At 30.3% G+C, this 21,321-nt stretch overlaps 2 protein-coding genes across 3 annotated transcripts; both read right to left on the reverse strand.

Annotated features, from left to right (window-relative positions):
* Positions 1-2,588: 2,588 nt before the first annotated feature.
* On the reverse strand, positions 2,589-8,866 carry Scox (Synthesis of cytochrome c oxidase). Its single transcript, XM_088230870.1, has 5 exons — positions 8,399-8,866; positions 7,835-7,958; positions 7,227-7,308; positions 4,534-4,660; positions 2,589-4,064 (listed from the first exon to the last, which is right to left on the reverse strand). Exons 1-5 carry the CDS (start codon positions 8,678-8,680, stop codon positions 3,915-3,917), a joined length of 765 nt encoding a protein of 254 aa, XP_088086996.1. The 5' UTR covers positions 8,681-8,866; the 3' UTR covers positions 2,589-3,914.
* A 2,005-nt stretch (positions 8,867-10,871) lies between these two features.
* On the reverse strand, positions 10,872-18,727 carry LOC148278795 (uncharacterized). 2 transcript variants are annotated; one of them, XM_088230861.1, is made up of 8 exons: positions 18,685-18,727; positions 18,280-18,368; positions 18,068-18,208; positions 17,410-17,541; positions 15,144-15,346; positions 13,766-13,959; positions 13,371-13,545; positions 10,872-12,380 (listed from the first exon to the last, which is right to left on the reverse strand). In XM_088230861.1, exons 1-8 carry the CDS (start codon positions 18,722-18,724, stop codon positions 12,257-12,259), a joined length of 1,098 nt encoding a protein of 365 aa, XP_088086987.1. In that variant the 5' UTR covers positions 18,725-18,727; the 3' UTR covers positions 10,872-12,256. The 2 variants fall into 2 exon arrangements, with proteins under 2 accessions (XP_088086987.1, XP_088086988.1); XM_088230862.1 differs by lacking the exon at positions 18,685-18,727 and adding an exon at positions 18,540-18,558.
* Between the last annotated feature and the right edge of the window lie 2,594 nt (positions 18,728-21,321).

A 21,321-nucleotide genomic window follows, 5' to 3' on the forward strand; every position in this document is an offset into this window, starting at 1 on the left:
ATTAAAAAATATAACATGACAAATACTATAAAAAGGTATATTTACTATAACTACACATAGTAAGTAAAAGAGCAATGTAGGGGAATTCCAAAAACCGATAGTATTGTATTACGCATTATTAACTTAATGAATAAAAATATTTTTTATTTAATTTTTGTAGTCTTATTTGGAAAATGTGTAAAGAGGTTCCAGTGTAATGTGTTCCTGCGTCGTAATGTTCTCACAGTTACTAATATTTTTAATTATGAAGTAATGAATTTTCCTGTATATAGAATCTCTATTGTTAAAATGCATTTTGACCTAATACTTACCTAAGACCTAAACCTGAGTAATAATGCGTAACCTAGAGAGAAGCCCTAACACTATGTTTCATAGAACGCAAGCGATGTTGGTTTGTTGGCTAGCAACCAATTGGTGGCCATTTCGTTTTAATTGACAACATAAACGGTTCGATCGGATGCTTTTGTAGCTGTGCTTGGCTTTGTTTGTAAATAACTTGGATATTTACGTCATAATAAATAAAAATAGACTATGGTGAATTGCAGTATGTTTGGTTGCAGCAGTAGGAGCGTCAAAGGTGTTAAAGGAGACAGTTTTTACAGGTAATGGATTTCTAATATTTTCCCATGATTTACATTGATTTTTGGCGTTTATTGTCCCGTCACGTGTATTATGTTGCTTAAAAACTTTCCTTATATCAACATATTTACTTCAGATACTATTTTTTCTCAATAAGGAGATAAATTTGTAAATTAAAGTATGTTTACTGTTGATAATGACAGTTGATTACAGGCAATATGTCGGGGTCGCACTAGGCATTCATATAAAGTTTGAGTTTTTATCGAGTAGAGGTCGATTCAAATTTTACTCGAAAATACCAATGTTAACCTTGAAATCGCATCTAAAATGACATGTATAAATTTCAGGCCGCTACGACTCGCCATTTCGGAGATGTGACGGACAAACAAACAAACTCAACACAGAACTTTGGTTCAATGGAGTTGGGATTTATGTATCAATAAATATAACATAAATATATTGTGAATAAAATGAATAAATAAATAAAAAACAAACACAAACATGTATTTTCAGTTTTATAAAATAAATATAGGCGAATTATAGAAAAATAGATTGAAATAACCCCGCAATGATAAATACACAGGTACATATTTAAAAGTAATTACAATGCAAATTAATATCCATTTGGCAATTCTCGACCTGAGTATGGCCCATTGTTTTGCTGCGAACTGTGGCTAACTTAATACCCAATAGTCGTAGAATGGTTTTCCTACGTTTGGGCTCCTCTCTAGGTTACGCATTATTACTCTGAGATTTTAACCTATATTATTTATTGTTTCAGCATTTACTTTGTGGAAAAACATTTTGAATTTATTTGAAATGAAACACTTTGTAATTTTTACCACATAAAAGTTTAATATATTATAACACAACTACTACAACGTAAACTAAACTCTAGTTTAGTTTATATTTACACCTGATGATGGGTAATTCAGAATACCTGAAACTATGTGGTAAAAAATACAAAGCGTTGCATTTTGACTTGTAAAGGGGTTTATGTATAACTTACAGTTGAAATTTTACTGGGGCATAAAATACCCGGCACCCAAGTTTTTCATTAATACTAGAGATTTTGAGTACAAAAAAGTTGCAAAACTTTTAACATGAAGTGCTTTGACTATGAGTGAATGTAAGGTGAGTGAAAAATAAAGAAAGTGATATAGAATGTATATTTCTTTTCTCCAAATCGTTTTATTGAAATGGACACTCATGAAAGTTTATATGCAAAGAAAAAAAAGTTAAATATGTATATATTTTTTTTATGTACTAACTTATAGATCTGTCTTTCTGCCTTATTAATTATCTACAGGAATATAATATAACATTATAAAATTGCAATACTATTAATAATAATTTGTGAATAAAATTTTATCAGAATTGTAAATATTTTTATTTTAACCATGTAATTAATTATCACCAAAGAAATAGCATAATGATGTTTTCCTTTCCTTAAAATGAATGATTTCCTTTTCCTTCAGACAATCCTATTTTTTAAATACGAATGTGATTTGTACATTTTTCGTATATCATTTCATATATTTATTCTTATTTTTTTGGTAAGTTATTTGAAGAACTTTTTTATCACAATATAAAAATACATAAGAAAAAATGTTTAAAAAAGAGAATGAAAAAATATTCACTTTAAAAAAGGGGAGTTATCGAATTGTATGTTATATTTTTTTAGGGAGGTTGAAATCTTTTTTAAAGTAATGTGAAGCATTGACAATCGAGAGTAATAATTTGTTTATATCACAAATCTGAAAATATTGGTATTAAGATCACAAAACAGGGCTTCATTCATTAAAATTATGTTATTTATTTATTTTACAGAAACATACAGTCAACAATTATTAAATTACATAATACAGATAAGGTTGTAAGACAGACCAGCAAAGTTATTAAATAAAAAACATGCATATTAAATTATGGTACATTTTATTTTTTACAATGGTATTATTTAAGTCCAGTGAAAGGGTGGGTCTACACAGAATTTTCAAAAATAAAATTAATTTAATCTGTAATTTAAATTTATTCTTCAGAAATAAATTTTATACAAAAATAATACAGTAGTAGGCAAATAATACCTAATATAAAACAATTTAAAAGCTAATAATGAATAGGGTATTTTCACAAATCAGGAATAGTGTTGTTATTATTTATAAGCGGTTATTTACAATTCTAGTGATAGTTTTCGTACATAATTATCGGGTTTACAAACGAGTACATACAAAATGGCTCGCAGTTAGCTCACGTCATGCCCGCTAAATGCGTTGCGCACAAGTATGACGGATTAACATAATACTAGCTATTTGTTCTACAGGGCAGGAACGTCTCGTTTTCGAGTACAGTAGAGTCCCGCTAATCCAAACACGCGTAATCCGAACGTCCGGTTAATCCAAACATGCCCCGGAACTAAATAATTAGTTTTTTTATGTGACAAAAACACGCATTTCTTAAGGAATTAATCCTTGTGAAAATAAGTGCATGTTGTCAAATCAATTCAAAAACAAATTAAATACCGTACACTTTTTTTATTTAATATTTAGGTTTAACAGCACATTACGTACAGTACGATGTAACTAGACTAGCAAAACTGTAAAAACGTTAGTTAAAAAATTGTATTCTGTACTACATACTACTTGTTACAAGACATAAACTCGTTAATTGTCTTTTGACGCAAGTCTATTGGACAGCACAAAGTTTCGCTACCGTCTCATAAACATTATATCGGCAGGTGTAGCAGTGGCCTGCTTGCCATGCTCAACGCAAAAAGCAGTGAGTTGCGTATGTACTGTAGCGTAATAACTGTTAGCCGTATATGAGTGCATTATTACATCGATAAAGAAGAGTTCTGTTCCGAAAACGCATATCTACATACTATACGCCACTATTATAACACAAGAGACTTGTCCTTTCGCTTCCAACCGTGTTATCACGGTTATTTTGACTAATCCAAACAATTAGCTAATCCGAACAAGGTCCGGTCCCAATTACATAGTTTGGATTATCGGGACTGTACTGTAATTCAAAATATGTGTGCATAATCTAAACCATTGTAGAAAATTTATCTGACACTGCATAGAAAAAATTATAATAATTTTACCATTGTAATTTTTTCGCTTATTTAAAAAGAATGTGAAAAGACCCTATTCTGGGAACACTAATTGAAATCAATAAGCAGAAATGAAATGTCACCAATCCAGCGCTACATTGGATGTTTGTTTTGTTTCACAAGAATCACTTGTGTGCAAGTCCTACAAAGCAAATCAACTTAACTAGATAATCTTCAAACATTAACTATGAAATTATTTAACAGAATGTCACATTTGTAGTTCTTAAAACCAACTTTTGTTGTGCAACTTTTCAAACTTAGCAATGTTCACTAAAATAGAGGAACACATTTCTTCTGCTGTTTTGGTTTGCCCATAATAATCCACAAACTCTCCATCGGGATTCACCAAGTACATGATGATAGTGTGGTCGACCTACAAAGCAAAATCATTTATAGTTGGGTTTTTTTGCAATTTCGGAAAATGGCAAATGGCATTTATAGCTCTATTATAAAATAAAGTATCAATAATATATATTGTCACATAGACTAACTGTATTAAATTAATTAAGATTAAAACTGTACAATTTTTTAGAAAATAAGACAGGAAATATTCTTATTTTATCAAAGAAAAAATAAATATATCGTCCTGGTCGTAGAACAACGACAGATGTGTGAAAAATGCAACATTGGCATTTTATAAACGCTTTATATTCCAAGTTTAAAATATATATGTATATAATTAACCTAAGTATCAAAGGAAAACCGCTCTCATGTAAAGTTGAAGAAAATCACATACGTCATTGTTCTACGATCATGACTATATGTCATCATCAAACCCTGATCCACACTTGTATAGGGCACTACATTGTTATACCAGATATATATTATACTTCAATACTTACTATATAATCTTGGTCAGAATCTTTAGGCCCAGCACTAAAGTACACACGGTAAGCTTTACAAGCCTTCTCTACCTGCTCTGCTGTTCCTGTCAATCCTAATAATCTACTCGAGAATTCTTTCACGTATCTGTAAAAATATGATAAAATAATATGGATTTAAACTATTACTCATAATAATCAACATTAAAATGACGTAATAAAAGGCACATAAAAACTGGTTAGGTTAAATTTAATAAAAACGAAATCATTATATTTTTATCAAATCCATCTCATTACTGTCTTACTATGGCGCAGTGTCTGCCAAACTTTTTTACTTCACGGCACATTGATGAATAGGATTTGATCTGTGGCTCACCAAATAAAAATGCCTTAAAAAAGATGATGTACCTATTAATATGAATAAAGGAAATGGCCATAGGAAACAGTTTTCAAAAAATATTTTATCAACATACATTTATGTCAATAGGTTGTAATAATTTTAATAGTAATTTAATAGTAATTTTATAGTATTTTAATAGATTTTTAGAAATAACTGTCAAAACGCAGCTCTAAATTAGATACAACACATGACTCTTCATCTACCATCTGAAACCGTTCTAAAAGCAAAGAGTAATTTAAAATACATAAGTGTTAATATTTAAATGTAAAAATAAATGATTGCCTGAATACATATTTAGTAGTTCAGTGTAATAATGAAATTCATCGCTATCGTACAAGGGGAGGTGAAGGTTTCGGACTCCTCAAAACAAGAATCCAGGCAACTCAAAACAATCAATATCATAAAGGACTTAAGATGTTTAATGAGCTGCAAAAAGACATTCGAGATGCTGGGTCTATCGTATTATTTTGTTTAGTGGCGATGGTTTTTGTTAAAAACAAACATCCATATAGATAGATAATGTATCATCGCAAAGCGTCTGGATTTTATAACACTGTTTTGTTTTTGTATATATATTGTTTATTGGTTAAGGTATAACTAGATGTTCAAATTTTATTTGCACAACTATCTAAAATAAATACATTACATTACACTAGTGTGCCTCGGCACACAGTTTGGCAGAAACTGCTATGGTGCAACAATATATATTTTATTAATATTTATGTTTTTGTAGATATATTTTTTTATTCCATGTTTATTGACCAAACAAACTAAACCAATAAATTTTATTGATAGATTTTTATCAAAATCAATACATATTAGATGTAGGTAAGACCCTGTCACCGAGAGGATACATATCACTTGATCTGCATCACAAAAGTGACCAAATTTTTTAAGTAGTTCAATTGAACGAATGTATCTTTTGCTCATTCAGCTCATTTAGGACATCATATCTCCGCATCTTCATATCATTCGTGTCTTCATATCTTTCGTGTCTTTTATGTCTCTAGTTCGTTTTGTTCTTTTGTTTGCTTGAGCCGAATGCGTACGAGCGGTGAATAACACAGAAAATTCTAAGCCTTTGGCTGGTTCGTCAGCATAATTTTCTTTATAGTTTTTATAAAATTGTTCTTTAGATATTATAATATCACAAACCTGTAGAAAACAGATAAATTATTTTATTTACGAAAATAACGTTAATACTAAAGTATACTATAGAATATATAGAAGGCATTTTTTATGAAACAAATTAACACAGAAATTATATTTCATGCAAGGATTATTTATTTTTCATTTACTTTTACAATTAATGTTTAGTTTATTTTTGAAAATTATAAATATTTTAAACCCACTGAGCGGGTTTACTTTTTTTTAAAGTAGGTTTTTATATAAGGTTTATATTTGAAGCACTAACTTTGTGGTTATTCATTATAAGGTTTTTATATTTATGACGTGTGCAGTTATACAATATATTATAAAATAAACAAATGAAGACGAAAAAAAAAATGTAAATAAAAAAAATTAATAACAATCGTCCTCTAGCACAGAATTGATAACTAACCTAATAAGTTATACCACAATTAGGTTGTTATTTTTACATTGTTACATTTGTAATTTATTTATAATGTTATATCTTCAGATTGGATTGTTATTCTGTAATTGTGATATTTTCATCACTATTTTAAATTACTTTATATTTTTTTACCATAATAGATTAGTTTTTTTAAATATTGATATTGAAAAGAAAAATATTTGATATCTAATAAACTCGAGCGAACAAACTTAACTGGCATTAATGAAATATGAATATCTGATTTTTACATCTCAACGTAAATAATAATTCATAAAATAGCATTTCTATCGCGACATTTCAGAATTAGTGTAAATTAAATTTTAAGTGCCATTTCTTTACCGGCCGAAACCGACACGGCGCGGGGGCGTTAAAGGAGAACAACAAAGCAGCCGGTATAGGCATTTAGGTACCTACTATAGATACAGAGCGTATTTGTAGGTACCTAATCTACCTACTAACCACAGAGATAAGGACACAATCTCGTTCAATGAATGAACTAGAGATCCAAATGACACGAAGATATAAAAGATGCGAATGACACGAAGATCCATTTAGTTCGCCACTCTTTTCGTTCGCGCACTAACTGACCGAGATGAAAGAAACATATCTCTAGTTCAATGTTTCTGACCTTGTCAGTATGACCGGGTCGTTCGCGAACTACACACCTCTATTACATAAATATTTTTAACTGTTTTCAATTAACTGGTTAATTCCAGTACTCCTATTTAGGCACTAACTTACTTCCCAACAACAGATGGAGAGTCTCTCGTAGGATCCACAGATATAAACAATGGTTGAATTTTAGGTATTTCTGGTTGTTTGTCTGTAAATTAAACAAAAAAGTAAGAATAGTAAACTTATAATGGCAAAGTTTGAAAAATCTTTGAAACATAATACAGTTGATATTCCTAATATTAAATAAAATACTAATTTATCATTAACATATTACAACAGAGATGAAGAACATTTTAAAGAAGGTCCAGGCATCTACAGGGCTTATAGCCTGTCATTGGCTGGTTTAAGTGGCCACATTACACACTGTAACATTCACCATTCCGCTTATATTTGAACATCTATATTCCTTCAATTCTTTCATCTGTTGATGTTTGTGAAGTTAAAGAGCTGAAACCTTTATTTATGCGGGTAAGATTCATCTAATTGAATTAATTTACCTACATATAGGCAACGCCTGAAAATTTTATTTTTTTTCAATTTCTATACTTCTTTATGGACCAGGTGGATTTATTAACAATATTTTGAGTTTGTCAAAATTTTTGTAGAAAGGGACATTGTAGAATAATTTATCATTTGTTTTACTAAAAGCATCTTATCCGGAACAACCCACATACCTATCATGTCGATAACAGCGGACATTTTTTCCAATTCGTCAGGGCATATATCAGGACAATGTGTGAACCCAAAGTAAATAAGAAGCCATTTTCCTAAAAACTCCTTGCTGCTGCGAAGTTTCTCCTAAAATATATTTTTTAAATATTCATTAAACGAACGAGCTTACGTTCAAGTAGCGGATATTTATCCTATTACAAATAAAAAGAATGAAGAAAAATCCATTGTAAAAAAGCACCTATTCAAATTGATCATTTGACAATTTGTACAGATCCTTACGACTAAAACAGTACTGTACAAATTATTAAAATACTATTCTTACGGCATACCTATAAGTGTAAAAGCAGGACTGTGAAACTGCAATCAATTTTTTAGGTTCAATAATTGTAACTGTAGAAGCAGTCTATGTAAATCAAAATAATTTACTGTATAAAAAATGCATATCGACATGCAGTAACTGCTTGAAATATTCTGTAATGATCCGCTTTCAACTGATACAGAGCCCAGCGATATAATGTATGACACGAAGATTTCATAATTAAAGAAATAATCAAAAGTAAAAATACCTCGCTATCCACAAGTTCAAAGTGACCTCCTATAGACGCTTTACCAAGCTGCCGCTTCCGTTCTTTGTCTATCGCTAGGTCCTTTTCTTTTTTAACGTGAAGCATAAATGCCATCAATCCTCCGCCAATCACCGCTGTAATTCCTACACTTTTCCATGTCACCGGTGCTCGTTTGGAACCTGCCTCCACTTTTTTCGGAGGCATTGTAGAGAAACACTTATTACTAAACGCAAACCTCCGAAGAGGTTGCATATTGAATGTCTTTAAAAAACCCCGTATCATATTAGTATTATTATTTCACAACATGAAATAAAAAATGCAGACTGTTTTCTAGGTTAAGATTGCAATGATCGCAATTCTGACAGCCAAACCAAATACTATATATATATATATATATATATATTCATATGAAATACACATGTATTCGAAATTTGGAAAAAGCATAAGAATGAGTTATTGAGTTAGTATGTGTATAAATTGTAAATGTTGCCACAAGATAAAAAAAAAAGTATTTTCCAAAAAATTACATAATAATACTAGACGTTTTTTTTAGTTTTTTTACTTTTTTGTACGAACTAGAGATGCAAGGCGGTAAAATTTCCCCATTATTTCACGGTAATTTGACCAGATTTTGGTAAAATACGGTAATTTTCGGTAAAAAACAAATATGGCGTACTAATTTTATTTTTCAGAAGATATAACAAATACGAGTAGTTTTTTTTAGAACACGTTACATGAAAGTGAAAACCAGGTTTAGATCAATCGGGTGGTTTTCGAGAATTATTATAAGTACGGGACGTTCAAAGTCATTCGGTATGTACTTTTTTTGATAAAAAAGATTATAATGTTCTGAAACTTAACAGGATCAGTGGACATAGGCCCTTAGTAAAACCTTAAGTTTGTGACCTTGAACGACCACCGCTCACGCTACCATTTTGAAAAAAAAAACAGTTTTTTGCGTATAATTACGTCCCTATAGATTTTATTGAAAAAAAATATATGAAAGTCTGAGAAAATAAAATTGACTTAAAAATCGTAATAATTGTTTCTTTTGGACCAATACTTTCCAAGATGCACGTTTGAACATCAAGTACGTTTTATCAAAATAGCGGAAAGGCGGTATTTGCACCAACTTTTTACTAATTATTTGATAGTTGACCAATCTAAAGTCGTCATCATCGACATCATTCCATGTCCGCTACCTAGTTGAAGCATATGGTGTTCACAAAGATTCTCCGGGCATCTCAGTCGGCTGCCAGCTCCTGTGCATCCTCACAAGTCAGGTTCGCCTCTCGTAGTTCTGACATGAACTGCCAACTAAATTAGCAGCGGACGTCCAGGACGTCCCGATGGGGTTTTGCTCGTGCTCGGCTCCTAGCAGATCTATAATCACCGCATGGCGCAATGGAAGACCTTTCTCATTCCTTTATACAGTATATTGTACAGGTCTCATCCAATGATCCAGTCAGAGATAAAATTTGAAATCACACATAGTAGTGGAACTTGCCAATTGCCATCGTACAGATATATTTATAATTAATAGTTATACTAATTAGTTATCTATTTACAAAATCAAAGCTTAAGTTAATTAAAATAAATTCTGACAATTGAAAAAAATGTTTAGGTACTTATTTGATCTCTGATCCTCTGCGCCCGGGTAAATAAATAATTTAGTTTTGTGTGTGAAATAGTAACAAAATTCTGGATGAGTGTTGTCAACTCTATGACTACTCTCAAATTACTCATAGTGTAATGGTTGGCATGTTCACATACCATGCTTAAGGTCCTGGGTTTGATTCTTGGTAAAGTTGTAATGTTTTTTTTACAAAGGGTGGTTTTAAATCGCAATATTTGACTGTGCCTTAGACTGGCGTCTGAAGAGTATAACTGATCGCCTTACTTTCATGTAACAAATGATCAAGATATGCTGCATTTGTTATATCGATGCACCATCTGGTACAGATAGGGGAATGACAATGATGATTTATTTGTGCAGCAGTCATTTTAATTTAAAGATATAAGTTACAATTATAAGATTTTGAAGTAGAGCTGATATAAGAAGACAAATTCACCCACTGAAGTCCCGGATTCGGTTCCTGGCAACATTGACATGAAGTATCTGCTCTAATGGTGGTTTTACATAACGATTCCACTGTCCCGGGACTGGCACCTGAAACGCAAGACTGATCATCTTACCTTCATTAAGTAATGATTGAGAAACACTGTATTTGTTGTACCAATGCTGCACCCTATGCACCATGAGATCCGGATAAAAGTATAATGATTAATCCCTGATTAACTCTGTCTTTAATTAGTGTAAAAGAATATAAGTTTGATACATTTTTTTGTGCAAATAGAAGTAGGTACAACAGTAATAAATACTTTTTTTTATTTCAATACACTGCTAAATATTATAACAGGTTTCATTTTATTTATGTGCATTAAAAAGTTTTAAAAAATAATACAAAATATGTCAATTTAAACTATTTTATTTGTTTAAAACATTTACAATAATTTATTATGTCGGTCATAAAATAGGCACATATTCAGTAGCATTACGATAAGTTTAATGCTATTTTTTTTAATTTGTTGCAACAGAGAAAGAAAACATTTTTGAGAGAGGGAATAACTAATTTTACCTGCCTAAACACTCTCGCGGCCATAGAAAACGCTTTTGTAGCGCGTATTCAACTAAATTAAATTTATTATATAAATAAAACACGAGTGATACTTTAATCCACAAATTTGGAATATCCAGTGACCGGTTTCATCGCTTTCGCGACATCTTCGAGACTGGTATCTTTATTAAAAAGTTAAATGTATTTATACAGAACAGAGGTAAGGATACATAATTCAAAGTTATATGTAAGTAAATTAAATAAAGTTATTTTTATCTTAGGGATCATTATCGACAAATTTTCTATGGGTTAACTAATGAATGGATATAATTTTATTTTAATGAGTTTAAGTATTTTATTTTATTGTTGAATTATAAAAATTAAATAAAAAATTAAATTTAGTACATAAATACCCGCTATAAAAGTGTTTTCTATGGCCACGAGAACGTTTAGAATAGCAGCCCTGGTTGTATAACTAGAAAACTGGAAATATTCTTATTTTTAAAATAACTTCAAAAATATATTTTACAGTATTCCGATTTTGTAAATGTGTAATCTGAAAATAAGAAGTGTAAATATTTGAAAGAGGTCATTATCCTGCAGTGGAAAAACGAAGGCTTAAGAGAAAGATATTATCGTATTTTGGTGAAAGGCTGTAACCACAACAAAATAAATAAAATATACTTTTTAAATTCAATAGACACATTTTTAAAATACAATAGACACAGGCGATCGCCAACTGTTACGTGATTGGGAATGCGGCCCTCTGGACCTCATTTCTAAGCAATAGTAATTACACAGAAAGCAATACGCCCAGAATCAGGAAATAAAAGCTTATACCGGAAGAAATCATATAAAAAATAGACCTTTTGAATATGTGTCGCCATTGTGGACAATACCAGTGTACGTATTCTGATGGGAAGATAAAATTTAACTACAAAGTAAAATTAAGTTTTCTGTATGAAAAAAATAATATGTTTACAATTTTTTTTCCTAAACATATTTAATTACCGGTTACCGACGAAAGAATTTTGAATTTTCATAGAAATATACACACTTTCATACAAAAATATCGATATTAGTTTATACCGTCTCAGTATATACCGATGAAGATAGCCGTTCATAATCACGGCCCAGGGCCTGCATCGAATAGAAGAATAATTATATAGATTTTATTAAAAACAAGTAGTCTTATTTCAAAGAAACAATATTATTTATCTATCTATGAACAGTGTCTTAATTATTTTGGTGATGTATCAGAATTGGGAATATTGATAATAGATTTGATGGCAGAGAAGACGGCTTTCTTTCTAATTTTGGTCAGTATTTTACTATCATGGTAGGGATGATTGTGCATATTTATTCTGAAACAAAAAAGAAAACTTAGTATATGAAAAAAATAACACAACAATATAAGAAAACCAAAATTTGTAACTTAAAATGATGTATTTCAGTCTCTTGTAATAAAGAAAAATGTTAAAACATGACACTGTTTGAAAATGGCAGCATTCAAATAAGTGTTAATGTAAGTGTGTCACACAGCCGGGTAAAGCGTAAAGCTAAAATTATGACAGTTTTTAGCATATGATAGTTCTTTTTAAATATTAGAAGCAAACTTGGAAATCTCCACCAAAAATGGAAAATTAGTTATTGATGCCAAAATAAACTATATTATAATGTCTTTGGTGAAAGTCTTTATAGATTTGAAAAATCACTAAGATAGGCCGGATCTTGTCTTGAGATAGTAATTTTTTAGTTAACTTTAATTTTATTTAGTTGTATTTTATTTTATTAGTACGATGTATTTATTATAAGAAATTGTATTTAACATTGTTAGAACAGACTGCATAAGTCCGTCAATAAATAAATTCAAAACTGTCTCTAAATATTGCAAAAACAGATTTCAATTATATTACATCGCAAACTTGGCATTCTCCATTGAGTTGGTGAAGCATAATTACAAATCTCACAGTTATTTTTTCAAAGTTTTTCACAAATATCTCAGTAACTCCGTAAATGGCGATTTCAAAGTTTGCTTCTAATACCCTCATGTATTCTATGTTCTTAACTAAAAATCAGTTTTTTTGAGTTATGACTTTATTTTATCGGATGTGCAATATGCAATATACCTATAGGTACCCACTAAAATTTGGAACAAAAATAGCGCTTCCACAGCATGATACATCATGATGGGTCTCACACATGTCTCGCATATTCTGATCTTACTATTCGTACGTTGTTAAACTTTGTTTTAAAATATTTGAAACAAAGTTTTTTGACATGTTGGGCAGGAAAGGGTTAAATTAAAAATGGTTAAACTTAAAAACCGATTTGATTTATCTTTATTAAATTACCTTTTAACAACCATGTCTCCGCTGGTGACCGTGCACGCCGGACACTTCTGCACTTTGTAGTCCACACATCGCCACCGACGGACCTTTCCACCGCCACTCTTACTGAACAAGTTGTATATATATCGGTTGAGAATTAGCTGCAGGGAGCCTCTTATTGAAACAGTGTATTGTAATTCTGGAAATATAGTACATAAATGCAATGGGATCGATAATTATAATATAACCGTGCTGTTAAAAAAAAAAATGAAATTAAAATAATTGCTAATATAAAATTGTAAGGAAGTATAAGTGGCAACTTCTTAATTTGTTATATAAAAATAAATTATTAAATTATAATACCTAGAAAAACTCAATCCATAAAAGTGAATTTAAAACTATATAACATAGGAGCTCACCATTGCTAGTTGTGGTGAGGGTGGCAGGGGTAGATTGGACAAGGCCAGTGAGTTCAAAATCTTCAACGGAGTCTTTTCGACTGCACCGAGCCATTGCTGTGGTACTGGAAAGCAAGTCTTCATCCAGAGTTTCTATTTCGCCCATGTCAGTTAGTTCTGTTAGTTTATTCTTTTGATCCGAACTATTATTGTTTCTATAATTAGTAATAATAATCATTATGCTTAGTCCCAGTATGCTTAAAAAAACCAGTCTATGAATCGTGTATATTGCCAGTGATGACATGCGGACTAAAAACCATGTCTGTGACACAGAAAAGTAACCTTAAAATAAAATGCAGCCAACGATTCATGGAAAGACAGATGCTCGGTGTATATCGAAGAGACAGAGTAAGAAATAAAGCGCCAAACCGGAGTCGTTGATATCATGAATCGTGCAGCAAAATTAAAATGGCAGTGGGCAGGACACTCGGTGAGGCAAAACGATGACAGGCAGACACCCAAAATAATGAAGTGGAGGCCATGGGCAAACAAAAGAGGTGTTGGAAGGCCACAAAAAAGAACTTGGATAAAGCGGATGATAGAAAAGAATGGAAACGTTTGGAAAAGGCCTTTATCCAGCAGTGGAGAGAACAATACTAAAAAAGAAGAAGATACTTAATACTATTCCTTGATGACAATAAATAATTATAATATTATTCAATTCACATATAAAGATCGCTTTTTATACACAAGTAATTCACATATTTCTATACATCAATATGAAAACTATAATTAATTTACAAAAAAGTATAATTAATGTTTATGATTAATCTCTCTATTTTTGGCCATTGACAGACAAACTAATAAGATGCATTCCAGAGCGAAAATGACAGATGAATGACAATGACAGTCTTGCGGATTGTTTGTGGCTTTTTGACAGAAAACCAGATCGCATTGATGTCTCAACCCTGTATTCACCGGACTTGCCCCCCTGCAAATATTTAGTATACCCAAAGATAAAGAGGATTATGAAAGGATGACGTTTTGAGACCATAAAAGAAATAAGGATCACTGACAGAACTGAAAAATATTCCAAAAAGCTAAATGTTTCGAGGATTGGAAAAAAAGCCGGCATAAGTATATTATATCTGATAATGATTACTTTGAAGTGGACAATAATAATATTGAGGAATAAATAAATATTTTTTTAAATATACACAAATTCTGTATATTTAAAAAAATATGTATATACAATACAACGAGTTGAAATCAACATCTAAAAGTAAATACTTTTAGATAAAGAATAAACAAGATAAAATTAAAAACTGTAATACATGTAAATTTTAATTAGTACATTGGTTATACAGTATCTATGAATACGATTGATATTGATATTTACCTTGTGAATCCTTTTGAAGGAAGCGGAATTGTAGAGATATTTTTTGGTATTGATGTGGATATTTTAATATTTTTGGCAGAAATAGGAACAGCAACATTTTCATAGTGTGTTGAAATAGTGTTTACATCGTTCATGATTTCTATTTGTACAGTTTCTATTCCAGGATCCAGAGCTGGCATAGCTGAAGTTTGGTCAGGACAATCCTAAAAAAGAATATCGAAGTTAGTGATATTAAAAAAAAATAGAAAAATAAATTAAAATTAATAAATTTCATAAAAGGTACATGCTTTTTTATTATTCTATACAAATCTACTTTAATACACATAGTAAATGTTATCACTGTAACTCTCAAAAAAAAAAGAGACTAACTCTTGTTCTTGGAGAGTGACTTACACTGTTCTAGTTGTTTATTTATAAGAGTTTATATAATTTTGAATATACAAGTATATGAGAAAAAATATATATATATATATAAAGAAAAAAACATAAAATAATAATAAACACTAATTAACATTTAATGCAGTTTTTACACATGTTCAAAAAAATTCTTTAGATTTACTTTAAATTAATTTATTGATATTTTATTTTTAATTGTTTTTAGTTCATTGGGATTTATTGATATTATTATAATTTTTTACACCTTTGAAGACAAAGCTATTTTGACCATGACTTGTGTGGAATTTAGGAATTTTAATATTATTTTGGTATCTGAGTGACTTATTCATCTCAAATTCTTTTATTTTTTCTTCTTTATAAATTTGTATAATGGAATTTATTTTATAAAGAGTGTCTACTGTATGAACCTTAAATATGTTATATAGACTTTCCGTATTGAATGTTGAGGGTTTCTTTAAAATTACTTTAATAATTAATCTTTGTACTTTTTTAAGAGGGTTTAATATATTGGCATATGCAACACCCCATCCTACAATACCATATTGTAACAAAGATTGTACAATTGAGTAATAAGCTATTATTAAATGGTTGATTTTTTAAATATTCATTAATCTAATAAATATGTATATACATTTTCTAATACGTTTAACTAGGTCACTAATATGGTCTTTCCATTTTAAGTTTTGGTCTATGTATACACCAAGATATTTAATTTTATCTGTTGTATCAAGTACTGAACATGTTAGATTGCAGTTAGTTTTTTTGCAATTGCTTTGGTGAATAATTATTTTTACTGCTGAATCTAAATTTGTTTTGTTAATAAAAAGTGGGATGATTTTTGTATTTTTCGTGTTTAAAGATAATAGATTTTTGTCAAACCATAATTTCAATTTTTTTATAACGTCATTAGATACTTAATTTACTGAGTTCCAGTTAACTCCCTCAACTAAAACAACTGTATCATCGGCATATGATATTATTTTTTAATTTAAAATTTGACAAAATATGTCACTGACATAGAGAATAAATAGAAGCGGAGGTATACCAAAATCACAAGTCTCCATTTGACTAAATGTATTTTTATTTTTTACCATTTGAGGTAGTTGGAATAGATAACTTGTTAGCCATTCAATGGTTTTGCCACCCATTCCCACATCTTTTAATTTTGATATAAGTTTATTGTGTGATACATTATCAAATGCTTTTTTTACAATTTTAAGTCAATAAATATACCAATACACTTTAATGATTTGTCCAATGAATTATGAATATATGTGGATAATTTTGCAATAGCATACTGAGTTCTTCTATTTTCTATAAAACTAAATTGGTTATGGTGAATCAATTTAATATCTTTTATAAATTCAGTAAACCTTTTTTTAATAATTTTTTCAAATATTTCAGCTATGCAGGACTACCGTCCTCGTACTACACATATATGTACAATACCCCATATGAGCCAAAAAAGTCCTCATACATTCTTTTTTAGTTTTGAATTGAATGGGAATTTCGAAATTGACTCATAGACTGCTCACTTTTGATTAAATTCAGTACTGCAAATGAATCCTCCCTACGAAAGAAGCAAAGCAACAGGGAAATATCACATACTGCAAATACTGATTAAAATGTATGAGATGGATTTAGAATAATTAATTGTATTTTGAAAATATGGAAATCTGGGCATTTATAGGGGTTATGACCTGTCATTGGCTTGTTTAAGTGGCCACTTTAAACGCTGTGCAACATTCAACAATTCGCCTTGTTTGAACATCCATATTTCTTCAATTCTTCCATCTGATGATTTTTGTGGGGTTAAAGAGCTGAAACCTTTATTAATGCGGGTGAGATTGGATATGAATAATGTTATTACCGTGCTTCCTAAACCTTGGATCTGAAGAGCTTTAGCCGCTTGGAAGAATGTGCTTAGCTGCTCTTCATCTATAGCCACTTCTCCAGTATACACATACTGCAAGATGTAGCTAAGAGTGGAGAATGATATATTCTGAAAACAAAACATACCGATAATAATAAAAATTGAAGCATAAATATAAATTAGAAAATATACCATTAATATTTAAAAAATGAAACATAAATGTAATTACTAATAATAATACTAGTAATGGTGTACCGATGCAGTGCCCCATGCACCATTGTGTGCGGAAAGGGAATGATGATGATAAATAATAATAGGAAAAAATTGATAAAACTGCATTAGTTTTCTTTCCATTTTTTTTACAGAATTTGTTATTTTATCATCAGTGGCCATTTATCATCATATATAAAGCAAAGTGTAGTCGTATCCAAAAAATAAAAACCCCCAAATTAACCACTCTCTAGGAGGTAGAGAAGATTCAGAATAGCATCCCAGGCCAAATAAGATTAACAAACAGTGGACAACAAAATTTTAGCTTGAAATAGGTACTTTTTAAGTTTTCATTTAGTAAATACAGGTGCAGCTGATAAAATAGTTGAAATTTCATCTTGATATTTGGTAATGAGGAGATGACTCCAAAGTTAATATCTCTTACATTGAGGAATATGACAGGATGTTTACAGGGCGCAGAGTGTATGAGCTCCTTGATATAGGGACTGGCTATGCCCAGGATGAGCTGATGTACCCTCACTAAGTGACCGTCTGCTGCCAACGTCAGGTCCACAAATTCTCCATTCTATAAACAAAACAACGTAAAAATACATTCTAAAAAACGTTTACGTTAAGACAACCAAAGTAATATCATACCTGCTGCAGATCAGCAAACTTTGAACAAATATTACTTTCAAATTTGTCCCAGTAAAGTCCATAGTGTTGCGTCATTGCAAAACCTAAAACTGAATAAATATTGCTCATTGGAAGGTTAAAATATGCATTCATTTTTCCCTTTAAAAAATATATAAAACTGAAGCTCGGATATATTTAGATAGTGGTAATGTGATTTACGTCAAAGATGTGTACAATTTATGAATTAAACAATTTGTAAATCCGCAAATTCCTTAACCTACAATAAGTTTTGTATTTTAAAAATTCATCATTAACTCATATTGCTTTATACAATATCCATATAAAACATGCAAAACTTTTTCTTCAAAAATGAGAATACAGATAAATTTTAAATAAATGTTTTTAAGTGATATAATATAAACAAACAACAAGCCTTGAAGTCCGCGCGAAATTGACAGCTAACCATAGACCACTCATAGACAATGGATATATTTATTAACCATAGACAAAGGATACGAATGATGGGAGACATTTGTGCGGAAGATTTGCCTACTTATGGTAAGTAATGGTCACACTGGCTGTCTAATATTAGTAGTCTAAAAATGATTGATTGTGTCTTGTCATGTGCGGACCTGTTTCATACGTATTGCGCCAATACACTAGGTCCGGTAAAATTAGGATGGGTAGATACTAATTTATTATTTTCTTTTTTGATTTTATTTATTTAGTTTCTACTCGCGGGTGAAAATTTTGCTAAAAGATATTGAATGGAGATTGGTCGGCCTCATGGTCTATTGTTTCGTGTTTTTACCTGCTTATTAATAAATAGAATAATTTAAAAAATAATCATTAATGAATCCACCCTATGTTATTTCATGGTGCCGTGCGATGTTAAACAATCGACTAAATTGGCAGATCGGAATTTGATTTTTATCCTTTAAATAAATAGACTTTTTTTCGCCTGATAAAATTTGTCGTATAAAGCTTGGGTAGATACGATCTGAAACTATAGGAATACACGTGTGTCCTGTTACGAGCGCTGTCTTTCTCAGTATTACATGAATTATTTTACACCGGACTGGTGCGACAGAGACAACGTTCTCGTCATTTCTCTTCATAATTTAAAAGTTTATATTTCAACAGATCACTTAATAATAATAATAAATACGTTTTTAAGGAAGTATTTTCTGCTGAAATTTAGTATCCTATTTCAACGATTAGTAGTTATTATTTTATCATCAAGTTTAAAACTATAATAAATGTAAAAATTTACATAAATTATTATGATCTCATTGAAAATTGAATTCGGAGCTCTCTATGTTGTCATTGAAGTAAGAAAAACAAAGGAAGAAATTTATCATTTTTTAGCAGAAATCAACCGTGTATGAAACAATTAATGAAAATATAGACCACGAATAATACTACCACAGTTCGCTATATTTTCACAAAAAACAAAAGTCATAAACAAACTTACACAACGTAAAAGATTTTTTGATTTCGTACTATTTAAAACCCAATTGAATAATATAAAATTGAGTATTACTCACTAATTCTTAGCGCAAAAATATAACTTTAAAATATTTGATAGCGCGTTCCGTATGTATACGCATCAACCTGCAGGGCCGACAAAACGAGGCCCGAATTCCCTAGCATGTAATCATTATCTCAGTCTAATTAATGGTCAGCTGTCTGCCTACCATGCAAGAGGCCTCGAGAATAATCTCTGGCCTCGGGTTCAATTCCCGACATAGGCATGGTTGGAAAAAAAAATCTACACGAATATTCATCACTGATGCCTGGACTAGAACTAGAAGCGATATACTGATCATTTTACCTTCATCGTGGACATACTATAGTCCTTAAAATGTAACATGATTAGAATGACAGTTGTTAGAAAAAGTGACGACATAACTTTGTAGTAACGTCAAAGGAGTTATTTTTATTGAGACACGAAAAATCATTTGTATCTGGCGTGTTATTTTTTTTTTATTACAATGCTTGAAACATAAATCAACATTAATATATAAAATCAGCTTCAAAACTAAAATAAACCTATTTATTAACGACGTTCTTACAATGTTACATCATTTTGCAAAAACGTTAGAGATGGGACAAATTGATAAATGTAAATTGATTGAATAAAAAAATTATTCGTTTGATGTTGTTCATGAAAAAAGTATAAATGTCTCATTTTTTGGTGAACAATTATGTTAAACACACTATAATAGGCTTGTTTTTTCGTTTTTCATACCAATTTTCGGAAACAGAGTTTCATGATTGCATGAAATAACTGATAAAATCGATTTGATCAGTGATCAGTAATTTCCCATCACTAACGAAATTAGTTTGACAGCTGTCATTCTAATCAAGCTATATTTTAAGGACAATAGTGCCACTGCAGCAACACCAACGCCGTTATAGGGACTCTAACGCCATTATAGACACTAGTGCCGCCACAAAAACACCAGCTCCATTATTTATTGGAGGAACATCTTATAGTTTGCAATGGATACATTAGGTATAAAAAAAACACATTTTTTCTTGGAAAGATTTATTTTTAATTTTATATGGCTAATTAGGTAGTCACCCAACATGACAAAATAAAATATATTGGGTGTTAATTTAAAAATCCATCATCTTATCCCCATATTTGAACCCAATTTTGTACATTTTCTGATAAAGTTATTTGTTTTACTTTAATTTTTAAAATTAAGATTGTTACACTTTTAATGCCAACAACCCCTATAAAAAAAAGAAACATTAAAATCTGGACATTTCAATAGATTTTTTTTCATAACAAAGCACATAAATTAATTTTTAAAAAAGGCAAGTAAAAGTAATAAACTTTATTTTAATAGAACTAGAATTTTTTTACAAAAATATTGTTTACGTACATACATAGACAAACATTTTCTAATTAGGATTTTATATGTTATTACTTAACACTGATAATTCTATTTCAAATTGTCATATGTAAAGTAATATAGGGTCAGTTGCACAAAAACAGTAAAAATAAAAATTCTGTTTATTTAAACAAGTACATTTCAAGTAAATTTGAGACTA

The sequence above is a fragment of the Micrasema longulum genome, unplaced genomic scaffold (genome assembly GCF_059751315.1).
Source record: "Micrasema longulum isolate JH-2025_06_02 unplaced genomic scaffold, ASM5975131v1 h1tg000824l, whole genome shotgun sequence".
Lineage (NCBI taxonomy): Eukaryota > Metazoa > Arthropoda > Insecta > Trichoptera > Brachycentridae > Micrasema > Micrasema longulum.

Coding starts and splice junctions, on each gene's coding strand:
- LOC148278795 (XM_088230861.1), bottom strand. CDS start 18,724: ATGGTTAGCTGTCAATTTCGCGCGGACTTCAAGGCTTGTT. Junction 18,209..18,279: donor AGTTTGCTGATCTGCAGCAG/GTATGATATTAC, acceptor TTTTGTTTATAG/AATGGAGAATTTGTGGACCT. Junction 13,546..13,765: donor CCTCACCACAACTAGCAATG/GTGAGCTCCTAT, acceptor CTATATTTCCAG/AATTACAATACACTGTTTCA.
- Scox (XM_088230870.1), bottom strand. CDS start 8,680: ATGATACGGGGTTTTTTAAAGACATTCAATATGCAACCTCTTCGGAGG. Junction 7,309..7,834: donor CGCTGTTATCGACATGATAG/GTATGTGGGTTG, acceptor TTTAATTTACAG/ACAAACAACCAGAAATACCT. Junction 4,065..4,533: donor ATTCTGACCAAGATTATATA/GTAAGTATTGAA, acceptor TTTGCTTTGTAG/GTCGACCACACTATCATCAT.